At 32.4% G+C, this 16,059-nt stretch overlaps 1 protein-coding gene across 1 annotated transcript; it reads right to left on the bottom strand.

The window, feature by feature from the left end:
* Window positions 1-10,191: 10,191 nt before the first annotated feature.
* Window positions 10,192-14,660, bottom strand: LOC139501374 (uncharacterized). The gene is made up of 2 exons (XM_071290411.1): window positions 14,439-14,660; window positions 10,192-13,636 (listed from the first exon to the last, which is right to left on the bottom strand). The coding sequence occupies exons 1-2, from the start codon at window positions 14,450-14,452 to the stop codon at window positions 12,280-12,282; spliced, it is 1,371 nt and encodes a 456-aa protein (XP_071146512.1). The 5' UTR covers window positions 14,453-14,660; the 3' UTR covers window positions 10,192-12,279.
* Between the last annotated feature and the right edge of the window lie 1,399 nt (window positions 14,661-16,059).

Here is a 16,059-nt window from a genome sequence, read left to right on the forward strand (position 1 = left end):
GTAGAATATATTGCAAAGAGACATCAAATCAAGAAAAATAAAGAACACACTATCTTTACCAACACACAGGTGCGGTCTACTATGCAAGTATCCAACTCTAAATCGTCTCTTATGTAAAACACAATTAATGAATTAGTTGGAAATTTTCTAATTCAAAAACATAATGAATGAGTTAGTAGGAAACTATCTTATGTAAAAACTCAATTTTCGGCTCTCCCTTGACACCATCTGCGAGTATGGTCTTGAGGAAACGATGATAGTCCGTCTGAAGGGGACGATAAATGGCTGACCCGTGTTAAGAGAGAGCCATATCTCTTGCACGTTAAAGACACCCTTGTAGATTTCGAAAAAGAGTAGGCTAATGCCGCTACAAAGCAGCACTCGCACCCGCAAAGTGGAAAGGGATTAATATAAGTTGCAAAACTTGTTTCCCAATCCACTATAAATAAATAAATATGTTTAAAACCTAATGAATGAGTTAGTAGAAAAATATCAGGTGATGTTATCAATACGAAATTCCTTATAATAGACAAAACATTTGAATAAAACAAAGGACAACTTTTGATTTAGTCTATGGTATATGACTTTGAACAGACACACGGACATATGTCTGCACTTCTTACATACATTTACCTGAAAAATTAGTACATTAACACTTAACTCTATTATTCTGTACCATTCAAAAAGACAACAAGCAAATTAGGTGTGCCTGAAATCTAATAAAAGAAAGCTTCCTGGTACTGAAAGTAAGATCAAAATATTTAAATGCTTGTAAGAAATCATAATGTCCTAAAAACTCTTATATCGGTCATTGTATATCGTGGAAGATTTTCCACAGCCACATAAATGATAATATTAAGATTTAAATAAAAGAAGATCTTTAAACAGTCAAGATTCTACGTCTACTTTGTCAAAATTATCTCCCCATTACGCCAGTTTATTTTCACAATTGTAGAAATGGAAGCCATTGTAGGGATGACGCGCTACCAATTTTGCTCTTGGAAACCGATAAATTTCACAGGGACTCAGTTAGCAGATTAAAATTTTGTTAATCAATGATTTTTATATTTTTTTTTAGTATTTCCTGTCTATTTGTATTACTTTATTAACGTATATGACGATGCCATCGATATTTCTTTGTTTTCTAGCAATGTGCACTTTACTATCCATATCCGTATACTGAAAAAACCTAAAGGGATCTTATTTTAGTCGCCATCTTGGAAATGTATATTACTGTACCATATCGCAAAAAACAACTCTCGGCTGAATGTTCTACCATACTGATATTGATAATAAAAAATGCACATTAAACATTTAATTGTTCAAGTGGTATTTATGACTTGTTAACATAGAGAATACATTTTGTTCTCAACGGACCAAAAAAAAGAACGAGGTTAATAAGTATTTGTATCGCAGAAAAAATGTATCTAACATGTTATTATAAGTTCATGTATAAACAGCGCAAATTAATCATCCTTTGCTCTTTGGTGATTTACACTATTGTCCTGTGGTCATTGATGAATAAACCATTTTCCTGTGATTCTTGGTGATTTACCTCATTGTGCTGTGGTCTTTGATGATTTACACCATTGTCCTTTGGTCTTTGGTGATTTACACTATTGTCCTGTGGTCATTGATGAATAAACCATTTTCCTGTGGTTCTTGGTATTTTACATCATTTTGCTGTGGTCTTTGGTGATTTACACCATTATCCTGTGGTCATTGGTGAATAAACCATTTTCCTGTGGTTCTTGGTGATTTACACTATTGTCCTTTGGTCTTTGGTGATTTACACTATTGTCCTTTGGTCTTTGGTGATTTACACTATTGTCCTGTGGTCATTGATGAATAAACCATTTTCCTGTGGTTCATGGTGATTTACATCATTTTGCTGTGGTCTTTGGTGATTTACACCATTGTCCTGTGGTCATTGATGAATAAACCATTTTCCTGTGGTTCTTGGTGATTTACACTATTGTCCTTTGGTCTTTGGTGATTTACACTATTGTCCTTTGGTCTTTGGTGATTTACACTATTGTCCTTTGGTCTTAGGTGATTTACATCATTGTCCTTTGGTCTTTGGTGATTAACATCATTGCTGTTTTGTCTTTGATGATTTACATCACTTTTCCTTTGCTCTTTGATGATTTACATCATTGTCCTTTGGTCTTTGGTGATTTACACCATTGTCCTTTGGTCTTTGGTGATTTTCATAATTGTCATTTTGTCTTTGGTGAATTACATCATTGTCCTTTGGTCTTTGGTGATTTTCATCATTGTCGTTTTGTCCTTGGTGATTTACATCATTGTCCTTTGTCTTTGGTGATTTACATCATTGTCCTTGGTCTTTGGTGGTTTACATCATTGTCCTTTGGTCTTTGGTGATTAACATCATTGTCCTTTGGTCTTTGGTGATTTACATCATTGTCTTTTGTCTTTGGTGATTTATATCATTGTCCTTGGTCTTTGGTGGTTTACATCATTGTTCTTTGTCTTTGGTGATTTACATCATTGTCCTTTGGTCTTTGGTGATTTACATCATTGTCCTTTTGTCTTTGGTGATTGACATCATTGTCCTTTGGTCTTTGATGATTTACAACATTGTCCTTTGGTCTTTGGTGATTTACATCATTGTCCTTTTGTCTTTGGTGATTTACATCATTGTCCTTTGGTCTTTGGTGATTTACACTATTGTCCTTTGGTCTTTGGTGATTTACACCATTTTCATTTGGACGATGGTGATTTACATCATTGTTGTTTTGTCTTTGGTGATTTACACCATTTTCATTTCAAAGATGGTGGTTTACATCATTTTCCTTTGGTCTTTGTTGGTTTACAAATCATTGTCCATTTTTATTTGGTGGTCTGGTGGTGATTACTAGTGTCTTTTGTCTTTGATGGTTATATCTATTAGAATGTCAAAATGTTTTATTGTATTGTTTATTTGTGTATCTCTGTCCTAAATTTTCTTCTATTTATTTTGAATGTAGTCCTGTCATGTGATGTTGTCATTTTAGTATTATATTTAACATTGCGATACATGCGCAAGATTTAGCTAGTCGCAAAACCAGGTTGAACCCATCATTTTTCTTTAAAATGATCTGTACCAAGTTATGAAAATGGCAGCTGTTGTCTTATAGTTTGTTTCTGTGTGTGTTGCATTGTCGTTTGGTTTGTTGCACTTCAGTACTTCTGTTTTTTCGTTGTTTTACTTTAGTGGTTTATGTGCTTCCCTCGGTTTTGGTTTCCTACACAGATTTATTTTCTCTTAATCGATTTATGACTTTCGAACAGCGGTATACTACTGTTGCCTTATTTGCCTCATTTTTATTTGTGTTCAGTGGTTTACATCATTGTATTGTTGTCTTTGGTGATTTACATAATTGTTGTTTTGTCTTTGGTGATTTTCATCATTGTTGTTTTGTCCTTGGTGATTTTCATCATTGTCCTTTTGTCTTTGGTGATTTACATCATTGTTCTTTGGTCTTTGGTGATTTTCATCATTGTTCTTTGGTTTTTGGTGATTTTCATCATTGTTCTCTTGTCTTTGGTGATTTACATCATTGGTCTTTGGTGATTTTCATCATTGTTCTTTGGTCTTTGGTGATTTTCATCATTGTTCTTTTGTCTTTAATGATTTACACCATTGTTCTTTGGTCTTTGGTGATTTACATCATTGTTCTTTGGTCTTTGGTGATTTTCATCATTGTCATTTTGTCTTTGGTGAATTACATCATTGTCCTTTGGTATTTGGTGATTTACATTATTGTTCTATTGTCTTTGGTGATTTACATCATTGTCCTTTGGTCTTTGGTGATTTACATCATTGTCCTTTGGTCTTTGGTGATTTACATCATTGTCCTTTTGTCTTTGGTGATTTACATCATTGTCTTTTGTCTTCGGTGATTTACACCATTGTTCTGTAGTCTTTGGTAGTTTACACAATACGTATTCGGTCTTTAGTGGTTTACACCTTTGTCTTTTAATCTTTTGTTGTTTACACAACTGAGCAATAGCCTTTGGGTATTTTCATGATTTTCATCTGATTTTTGTTAGGTGATCTGCATCATTGTCATTTGGTTAACGATGATTTACAACATTGATCTTTGGTTGTTGGTGAATTACAACATAGTTTTTTGGTCTTAGGTGATTTACATTATTTTAGTTTGGTCTTTACACAATTGTCATTTTGTCTTGGGTGAATATAAAGTGTTGACATATTGACAACCATACAACATCCTTTTATTTTTATATTGTCTCATATATTTACATATATATAACAATGATCAACATTCAATCTATTTTTGCGTGTAACCCGTTGACCAGAATCTGAATTTTCTAAATTTGATCCTCAGAACTTATACACGGTTATTTTAAATATCATTCTAACATTGCGTGCAGGTCAAAACGATTATGGTCGTCAAAAGAAACATTAGCAGTCTAACAGAAATCAAGAGCAAAGGTCACAAAGAAAATCCTTGACTATCTAATTGCAATTTTAATACCCTTTTTGCAGTAGAATGATTGCAAACTTGCATATTGTTTATATATATTTCAGTGTACTTATTTTCAATGATTCATATATAAAAAAACCTTTTGACTTAAATATTATAATTCATGAGATATTTCTGCTTAAAAGTTATCAATTTTGGGTTTAAAATGTAATATTGACAAAGACTCTTAATAAACTTTTTTGTTGATGATAAACTTTCCTTTTTCGTGTTTGAAAACTTTGAGATAAAAATCTTTGTATTTGCAAAAACATACTTATTTTTTAGCTGTGACGTTTGCCAATTTCCTTTAACAGCCGTGTGTTTGATGGTTTAATTAATTTAGTGTCAAATTAGACGGCCATTTTTCCAATTTCTTCAATGTTGTGCAATCTTGTATTTTTTTTTTATCTCCAAATTTTAATTTCTGGTCATGAAATTTTGTAAGTTTGCTTATACATCGTGTTTGTCAAGTTAAAATAAATGGATTGAAATAAACAATACGTTTCGTAATAATATAAATATTACAATTTCTCAGTTTTCATTGATTAAAAATAAACAACAACAATTGTAACTAAGGGAGCTACCATTTGATTTTTAGGGGGGGGGGGGGGGGGGGGGGGGGGGGGCTAGGATGAAATTTGAAAAAAATAGGCAGGACAGGAGTTTTGAGTAAAAAAAAAAGGCAGGACGAGACACTTACAAAAGTCAGGATGACAATTTATGTAAAAAAAGTCAGGATAAACTAAAAAAAAAAAGCAGGACCGAATAGAGTCCCCCCCCCATAAAAATCAAATGGCAGCTCCCTAAAATTCATCGTTCCCTGTTATCGTCATAGATTATATCAACCATATCACATCCTGGATCCTCAAGGAGTTTCTGTTACAATTTTAAGTTGATTTTTAAGTATTTTGTATCTTTACGTACTGACCAATCTAACAGGTCAGGAACACTGGTCTACCTTATATGGATATAAGTATATACATGAATTAGCTTACTTAAGTCCTCGCATGTGTAACTGTTTATTTAAGTGTGACATCATTTTTGTTCCTGTTTTATTTTACCAATCCACTTAATGAGTAACAGTGCATGATGGACAACTACGGCTATTAACTCATCCGAGAAAACGTGTTATTTACTGAAATACAAGACTTTTTTTCATGCATTGCGATATTAACAATTTCGCTTAGTTTTTCATTTTATGTACCCATATTTATAGTTAGTGATATAAAGTATTCGCCTTTATATTCTGAAAAGTTATACAAAATACTTTACAGGAAAAACCGATGGATTTACATTGTAGGAATACATGTTCCAGTGCAAACGCTCAGAAAATAATTCAGCTGATATGAGCCCAGAGTCTATTTGACAATTTGTACAGGGACTATAAAAAAATTCTTGAAATAGTTCCGACCAAACATTCAAAACATATATATGCATAATGCCATAATTGACAAGCTGCGTACTTATGCATGCATGTTTACAATACTGACTGCTGTATCCACATTTTTTTTTTACCTAATGAGTATTGTATCTGTTTATTTTGTTCACACATCATTGTCAATATAATGGATTTTCATGCGACTGTCATTGAAGTGAAAGGTCTATCTAGCTTTAAAACCAGGTATAATCCATCATGTTCTAAATAAGGAAATGCCTGTACCAAGTAAGGTATATAACAGTTGTTATCTATTCGTTTGATGTGTTTTGCCATTTGATTAAGGGCTTTTTGGTTTTAATTTTCCTTGGAGAACGGTATTTTTTATTTCACTTTTTATCAATGTAAAGGAATAACATCTTTAAGTTATTTATGAATATTTATTTCTGATCCCCCCCTTTTTTTTTTTATCTTGATTGATGGGCTAAAATATGCTAATTGCAATACAACTTAGTTCATAACTGTCATAATAGTATAAACTTTTTAATGTAACCGATGTTATATAATTAAAAAACTGTATCAAATAATGATAACAGGAACGAAAACAAGCTCTGGCATTGCACAAGATAATGTTTTTCTCTGACTGTGAAAGCCGTATTTACACTAAATGATTTATTGGATATTGGATGTGTTCTTACATGTATTGCTATTTTAGTCATAGATGCATGATTTTTTATCAGTTAGTATAGACGTTGATTAAGCTGTCAATAACTGTGAGTATACTCTCAGATTTGTATTTAGTGTCTTCATGTGTAATGATGCATAATGTATAAGTATCCTGTCACGTCTATTCTGTGTTTTTTTTGCATTTGCAACTTGTTCTTAGGGGACGACCATTTGATATTCGGGGGGGGGGGGGGGGGGGGTTGTTTTGTGGTAGTTTGGAAATAAATTACCTGACTTGCAATGTATTGAAAATAAATAACTCAGCAATGGTCTAATTGAAAGTATCAGATGGCCCCAGATTCTTATAAATTCATCTTTTTTTCCAAAAAAAAAAAAATCGGGAAAAACTTCCCAAATCTTTTAATAATAAAAGTATAAATGTTATTTAAATTTCTTGAAAAATCTGAAAATTGGTTTCATTTAAGTTGAGGTATATTGTTTCAGGAATACTTAACTCACTTTTATTACAGGGCTGTAACTACATTGAGGCAAATGCCTTATGAAGGGAATTTCAAAACCAAACGCTCGTCTCCATATCATATTGTGTTCACCGTGAGTGCCTTGCAAGAAGCAAGTTACGTTTTCCCTCAGACGTAGCCCCTGATTTTTCGGGAACAATGTTTCTTGTTTATTTGCCTTTTGTTCATGGATTGCCATTCTGTTGGTGTTGCATTAATTTTTTGATTTAGTGATTTTGTTATTAGCTTGATCATGCGTTTAAAAAAAAAACACAGACTTAACTACATGTATATGTGAATTACATTTTTGTTTTATCATGCATATTGGTCTTCTGATGTTGTCCCTAAAACTTAAGTCTTACTCTGAATCTTTACATTTTGCTTTGGGACCAAAATATTATTCAATTAGAAGTTGCATTTTCAGATTAAGAAAGGGTCTGGGACACACCCAGAAAGCATGATTTTGCATCGTTTTTTCTATAGCTTCTTGGGCCTTCAGCAGTTCCAAAACTCTTTAAAAAAAAAAATTGCCTCGCTCCGCTCGGCAAACAAGATTGACAATACTTTTGAAAGAGATTAGTTACAACAAAACTTTGATATTATTAAGGTATGCAGTACATGTATATGCAGCTGGGAATAAAGAAGATTAATGTCTGCAGAGGATGACGATTAATTCTGATTAAATGGTACAAAATGACTTGACTATGCATGTATTATTTATAATAACCAAATAATTTAAAAATTGTATTTTTTTTCGAATATTATAGATATAGTTGTGAAAATAAATAATCAGTCCCTTGCTTTAATGAAAATGAAAAATCTTACTTCAATAGTGCAGAAAATAGATAATCTGTCCTCTTAGATTACAAAACTAAATAACCGATCCAAAACAAATCCTCCTGACCCCTCCCCCCAGAATATTAAATGGTTGTCCCCTTATGTTGTAGTTACACCATAGTCCAAGGTAAGGGGAGGGTTAACGCATTTGGACTAGTTTAATCCCGCCACATTCTGTAAATGCCTGTTCCAAGTCAGGAGCCAGTAATTCATTGGTTGTTGTTTGTTGCTGTATATCAATTAGGCCGTGAGTTATCTCGTTGCCTTTAAAAGCTGACAATGCTTTTCTTATAATCGTTCAACGTTTATCTACAATAGATATGTTAACCTCAAATCTGTGTCCGTTTCTCAAATCTATGCCCCATCGTAACGGCAATCGCAAATCTATGTCCGTTAAAAAAGATAAGGCCTTAAACTATGTAATGTTTTAATTCTTTTTCTGGCCATGCGCAGATTTATGCCAGTCTAATAATTACGGCCTTATAGGTTTTTTTTATTAAGTCATTTCCCATAATTCAATATTAATTTGGTATGTGTTCTCCATGTGTGTGCTAGAGCTCAAGTATAGTATATGTTAAAAATAAATCCGGCTAGATTATTTCGCTTGTATTTCAAATATTGTTTTAAGTACGGTCTTACATACATGGTTTTTTGTTTTATTAAGTCATTTCTCCATGTGTGTGGTTAAAATCTTTACATGCGTGTGTTATTATTGTATGCTGTCTTAAAGAATGAAACTACACATATTTAGTTTACTAAAAAGACAGCAGAGAATGACTATTTGAAACAAAAATGCCAAGTATGTCGGTCAAGAGGATAGAAATGTAAAGAGTAAGAGGAACACAAGCCCTTTTTAAACAAAAAGGAGTTATCTCTGATGCCCCGGAAAAGTAATCAGTTCCTGCTCCACATGTGCACCCGTTATGCTACTCATGTGCAAATCCTTGAAAATTCTAATTCGGTGAATCACATAAAATTGAGGAGAAGAGGGCAGAATTTTGACTGGACGACTTCAACTTCAACTTCACCACTTATGACTCCGAGTATAATAGTTTCCTATTAAGAAGCAACGCTCTATAAAGAAATAAATAGCTATAGGACATGCAAGCTCTGGTATATTGGTTTAGCTGGTAGATACATGTATATACTCCATATACAGGCGCTGCTGGAATGCTGTTCCATAAAAGTTAAAAGTTCTAATTGGTAAGCTGAAAACATCTTTTTTGTTTGGTTGGACAGATGCGTTCAACATCGTCAATTAATTTTAAACTATTTATAGAGAGGACATAATCTGTTTTGGGGAACGCGAATTTAAAAGGTAATGCAAGATCCTAAGAATATCCAATACGAAGTCAGCACTATATATATAAACACATGAATACATGAACAATAAAGTTGGCAACCAGAAGAGCACAGTAAGATCCCATTGGATGGCCAATCAATCAAGAAATCCAGCATCATGATAATGTCTTATTTCAGTGCTTATACCTTGAATCGAAGTGATTGTTTTATAAAGTGCGATTTAATCCTCCCTATTACAATCTAACAGTTACTTGTTTCTATTTTTGCCATTTTTTAGATTAAGAAAAAAAAAACAATGTACGATACGTAGTAAAGTTTAAGTTATGTGACATCTTCGGACGTCACATAGTTCTATTGCAAATTAAAAATGTCTTGTTTAAAAAAATAAAAGATTTTGCATTTTCCCAGCTTCATGTCAATGTGCGTGTCCCATATTAGGAACCGTGTCAGTGATTATCTGTTTACATGTGTTTGTTTGTTTGAAGAATTAGGAATTGACATGATTGATGCATACATTCTTTTTTTACTGTATAAATACCTGATTAAGCGAGGATTTATATAACCAACCGGGGCTGTAAAAAGAAAAGCCAATGTTAAGCCAAATTTAGCTAAGATCAACTTAACCTGGTTTTTTTTCTTAATTCATCAACAGGGTTTTTAAAAGATAGACATTTGGTATTAAAATCATGTCAGTATATACACCCAAGCACTGCCGTACCAGTTATTACTACATGAACTAAACTAAACTGTGCCGATTAAAAAAGTTTCTTTCGAAGCGCTTTTCTAGACTACATTTACCTCCACTATGCAGGAACAGCCAAAATTAAAATCTAATTATTTATTGTATGTTGTATATGCAATACATTTGTAGTTGTTTCTCTTTGTTTATATAATGTAATGTCTGTAAACTATGTGAATATAGATATTTGATATTTAAAAACTATTTATGACAAATATTCCATGTAAAGGTCTTGTAAGATACGGAGAAAATACCAAGAAATAATAAACAATCTTTATGATATAATAACGTACCAGGAATTATTTCCCGATGTTTACTGTAAACATTCAATGTAGATAGTGTAATGATAGTTTAAAACATTTACTTTTAAAAACTTTCTTGCTGTCGTAGCAAAAACAATTAATTCAGATGTTTACATGTAAAATTTGTTTAAATCACATTATGGTATATATGTTACAGTGAATAGGTGAAATTAGGAATTACATGTAATCACTAAAATGTAGGGATTACATGTAATTCCTGATGCACTTAGTAAATACAAGTAATTCCTGAAACTGCCCAGTTATTACCAGTAATTACTAATTTTTTTTGAAAATGTTTTATTTCTGTGATACGTTATTTAACATATGCTGAGCACTTGCTATGCAAAGATCTTTTTTAAAAACATATATTAAACTGTGTCAATTAACTGAATTCAATTGAAGCGATCTTTAGTTGTTTAGCAAGCAAATTTTGTTTTTAAAACGCAAAAACTAACACGAACGATGATAAATCTTAAGACAAAAAGGAGAATAACTTAAAAATTGCCAGAATCTGTATAGGGATTGCAGCTATCTAAGAAGTAACCTATACTTATATCCTAAAATATCTGCAATTGGTTAAAACATTGTGAGCCAATACTCCGTGTTGAAGGTCGTACATTGACCTTTAATGGCATGGGCGTATCCAGCCATTTTAAAAAGGGGGTTCCACACCCCAGGACAAAGAGGGGATGAATTTCATCTATATATCCTCATTCAAATGCATTGATCGTCCAAAAAAGGGGGTTTCCAACCCCTGAAACCCTTCCCCTGAATCCGCCACTGAATGGGTTATTTTTACAAATTGTGGCTTTGAGGGAGAGTTCTGTCATTGGTACTCATACCACATCTTCTTGTATCTATAAACACTCTTTAATAAAAAAAAAAACACCCATTATCATTTCAGTACATTATAACTTTCATGTAGTTTTTAGTCACAGGCACTTGTCTCAGAAATTTGTTTTCCTATATATACCTTAATATAACATTAAGGTATATAGGGAAAACAATTTCTGAGACAAATGCCTGTGTTTTAGCAGTGTTATTTTATTTGAGAGACGTTATTTCTTTTGGCAGTTTCAGTTTGGAGCCTATCTTAAAAATACCGAACTTAATGGATATTTAGTGTCGTAAAGTCCTCTAACTTTTACCGTCAACTGGTAAATTCAAAAGCTGAAACACATTAAATGAATAGAAAACAAACAGTAATAATCCTGACTTGGAACATGTAATAAATTTCCCTGTGTAGACAATGGTGGCGTTTATAATTCCTAGGTAGTAGGTGCTACAAGTAGCGCAGTATCTGCTAACCCACCAGCAGTACCTAGGGTCAACCACATAATGCAGTGTGGTTCATTTTCACAAGTCTTTAGTTATATGTATCTTTGATATTGATATTTTATAGCGTGTCTTTCTCTGTTGTGATTGTGTCGAATAAAAATGAAAATGGAAATGCGAAATCTGACAAAGAGACAACAACCCTACCAAAGAGTAAAAAACAGGTGCTGGTCACTAATGGGTCGGCGTATTTATACCAGTAACTTTTACAGAATTCGAGAACAATGATATCATCGGCATACATGAATAAAGACAATTCCTGTACTGCAAAGGGGGATTTGCCATTGCTTAAAAATTCCATTTCAAAATCATTCACATACAATGAAAATCCTATTTTATATTTTGTCTCTCTTTAAGAAATATTGAAGTGATCAAGAATTCCTAATGAAGTTAATCCAGAAAAGCGCTTCGGACGTTTAAAATTTATAAAGTGAAAAAATATTAGGGTTCTTGAATTATGTCAAAAATATTAAAACAAAAATATCAAGTTAGTAAATAGCTGTAAAAATGACAAGAAAAATCAGTGATTACCTGTAATCACTGAATCAATCAGTAAATACATGTAATTACTAAATTGACTAGTAATTACAGGTATTTACTGAATTGTTTAGTAGTTACATGTAATTCCTAATTTCATCTATTTACTGTAACATATACATATACATGATATATTTACAAGACAGTTTGGAAATACTCAATAGCATTATATATATTATGTCTTGTCTCTTATATAAATCTGACTGTCTTCGTTTTGCCATCGTTCTAAAGTGTACAAAAGGTAGCCGTAAAGCGTGCGTTCAACATCCGGACATTTGATATAATCGTCATGTACACACCATTTATGTTTGCATTCTGGAAGTGATTGATACTTTTGTTTAATGAACCTTACACACGGAATCATACCTAATAGTATTTTCCGCCTATTTTCTTCTTCGTATAATAAAAGAGGATCATTTACAGACTTCAGAACTAAAACTAAACAAGCCATTATTTCAGTCTTTGTGGGAAAAGTTACATTCAAATCACAATTTTCGAGAGCACACTGCAGCGATGTTACGTCTATTGAACTATCGGAGAAATAAAACGTATTTGCTATATAATCGCAAACAGCATTTAGTTTAGTATCCAAATCAAAATGTAGACTATTTTCTGTACTTATACTACTATTCTCACTTTCACATTCAATATCACTAATACTCATCTGTGAATTGTCGTCATCTGAGACGGGAGTTCTGGGAGGATATGTAGTCTTTATTACTGAATGTACGGCTGACAAGCGACGTTTTATAGTATAATCAAATTTGTTATAAACATTGAGACGTTTACGTACTACCATCCATGCAATTATGCCTGCCAAGCAGTCCTCTTTAGATACAAGCATGCACAAACCTTTCTCTCGATCTAAAACTCTTTTACATTTAAAACGTCGGTGTCCCTCATGCTTAATGACAGAAACAGTCAATTCGTTCCAATAAGGAATTGTTGTCAACACCTCGTCTTCAATTATTATTTCAACAAGATATTTAACTTTCTTCCCATTGTAATTCTCATAACAAGATAAACAGTAAAGTTTATTTTTGTCTTGATATAAAGGAGCATTTCGAGTATAGATATCCATTTTAGGAAAAGTCTCGTATCGCGCAGTTGTTATTAGAAGTCTTGCAACAGAATAAAAATCCATGTCTATTACTTCAATGAAATAGATATTCCAGTTCGAAACCTCGTTCATCATATATTTGGCGTCAACCATAAATTTGACACTTCCATGTGAGGACTGATCGTTAAAAGTATTTTTGTTGAAATTTTCATTTTCGGAACCGTCGCAGTAAAAACACACAGCATTAATATCTTTTGATTCAAGGACAGAAAACTCTTTATATGTTTTTGCTTCTAATTTTTCATTTCTAAAGCACTTCAGTGATGTATCGAGATGCAAAACAGTTGCTAAGTTACCGCATTCCATATACTGTTGTTCTCCTGGTAAATCTGTTAGATTGCTCAGCTTTCCATTATGTGGTCTCCATATACTATGGAAACCAGTTCTTAGTAACTCTTTTGTCGATGTCATTCTAAAATATATAATTTTGATAGATTGCACTGTCTGTTGAAAAGTTAAGCAAAATGGGAATAAACTCGTCATAGATAGATACCAGGATTATTTTTTTAAGTTTATATCAGCATACAAACTATATTGTATTATGATTATGGTTGTCTCTTGATACCCTATCATGAGGTCCCATGGTACCGCCGTAAGTGCAGGGGTTGGGATAGTGGCAACGGTGCTCAGGCAGTGACATCATTTCGTTTGTTATCGTGGGGATCAATAGCCAACCAGCAGTGTTATCGTCCAATTTATAACACATGTATAATACGCGGTTTTAGTCGAAGATGTTAAGACGGTACCCCTTAATCCGCTTTTGGTTTCGATTTCTTTCACCAATGGCGCATAAGACTGAGTCTACATAATTTAGGACTGAACGCTTTAATAATTGTTTGTACGCGGATGTATGATCATAATTTGATGTGCTTACGTCATACCAATACTATAGTGTCTACTACAAAACTATATATGGTGCTATTTTCTATTACGTTAGTCTCACTCTATTTTCGTTTTATTTCTTAAAAACTGTGTGGTTCTTTTGTTTTAATAAAATATATCTGTGAAAAGCAGTAATAGAATATGAGTGTATATTTCAATTCGCGATCTTTCATACAGCGAACTGTTTGTAGCTTCCACTAACATATTTAATTTCTATATACATGTAAATGTCGAATTAATATTTAATACATGTATGCATAATCTCATTAAACATAAACCTTCTTTACTTTAATTCATATGTTTATATAAAGTAATATACCATTTAATCTTACCTGATAAACTGCATGTGCGTTCCCTTAATTTACACCTATATAGATACTAGTTTGAATACACATTATCATGTGCTTTCAACCGTTTATGCTGAATATATACCCGTATCAAATCGACTTTCAAATATATATATGGACTTTTTTCTTTACCAAAGCACTGAAATGTGGAATATTCTTTGTCATTATATTAAGATATATTTAAAGGGCAAAACTATTAAATTTTATGATCTTTAAATTATGTAACGTTTCTTTATACATACATGTACATGATGCAATTTACATACAATCAATCACTATTTAAAAAACGAGAAAAATCTATTATTACGTTGAAAATTCACATAACTTGTGACTATGAATCAGTTGTATTTTAAACGTAAAGATAACGGTTGTAAGATTACTCAAGGCATATAATTTCCTATTTCATCATAACAGTTTTAGGATTGAACATGTTGAATCTATTTATACTTTTATGTCTTCTGAAAACTTTTAAATGGTTATATATTATTATATAGTCAGTTATATATATAATTGTTTATTTCACTTGATTTTACTCAGAGGTAAACAAAAAAGGAGGTGGGGAGGGGGGGGGGGGGATAAACCTTTCGAATTTTAATGGTACAAGATTTCCACATCTAGTAGTTAGCACCAATTTTCAATATACTAGTAATCAAAACGCCATTCAACCTTTAGTTCCACATTTCGGCAGTTGGATTAAAACCAGCCCCCACTATCCACTAGCGTTTGTACAAGCTGTGATGATGTAGCTTTCTTAAAGTACACATATGGAGTTATAGCTTTTTAACAGTACACATATGTATATGTGATGCTGTATAGCTACATAGGATCTCGGTTTTGCAATAAAGTAGATAATATACTAGATCCGGCCTTTCAACGCTTACAAGAACAACATGTGATCTGTTTTATTCAGATGTAATGTGATCAACCAATTTTGGATAAACCTTAGATGAATCATTTTTAAAATGTGAAAAGACAAATCCGCCATATATATTGACGTGCCCATCGGAATGCTTTTCATCTATCCAAGCTAAATTAATAAATCTCTATCGCTGTACAATTTTAGGAAATTGTTTGATTTATTTTTTAGAACTAAATTCTAGTGTTCTTATATTACCTGAAATTACTGAATTATTTCCAAAAGAAATCAATAAAATAAGAATACGGGTGCACCTTTAAAAATCTGTCAATAATACCGTACTGACAAATATATAATTTATTAATAAAACAAGAGTGTGTATAGATATCTATCATCCATTGTAATTTTTGCAGGGATATTTTAACAAAGTTCGCGTCATATCAATTATAGATTTTATTATTGTGCTTTACATCCAAGCTCGTTTCAAAAAGATATATACCCAGACTCGCATAAAAACGATTACCCCCCCTTTCCAAACACACACACAAAAAAAAAAAAAAAAAAAAAAAAAACAACAGCTCAACCTTTCCCATTTTGTGTCAGCAAAACTTGAGGAGGTTGAAATATCTACTGTTATTACATTGGTTGCAATAAATTACATTGATTTCCCAGTTAGATAAAAACCGATAATTTCACATGTGAAATAAACGTGGTTATTTCACTCTCTGACGTCATTCAACAATAGGCGTT

This window comes from Mytilus edulis, chromosome 13 (assembly GCF_963676685.1).
Source record: "Mytilus edulis chromosome 13, xbMytEdul2.2, whole genome shotgun sequence".
Classification (NCBI taxonomy): Eukaryota; Metazoa; Mollusca; class Bivalvia; order Mytilida; family Mytilidae; genus Mytilus; species Mytilus edulis.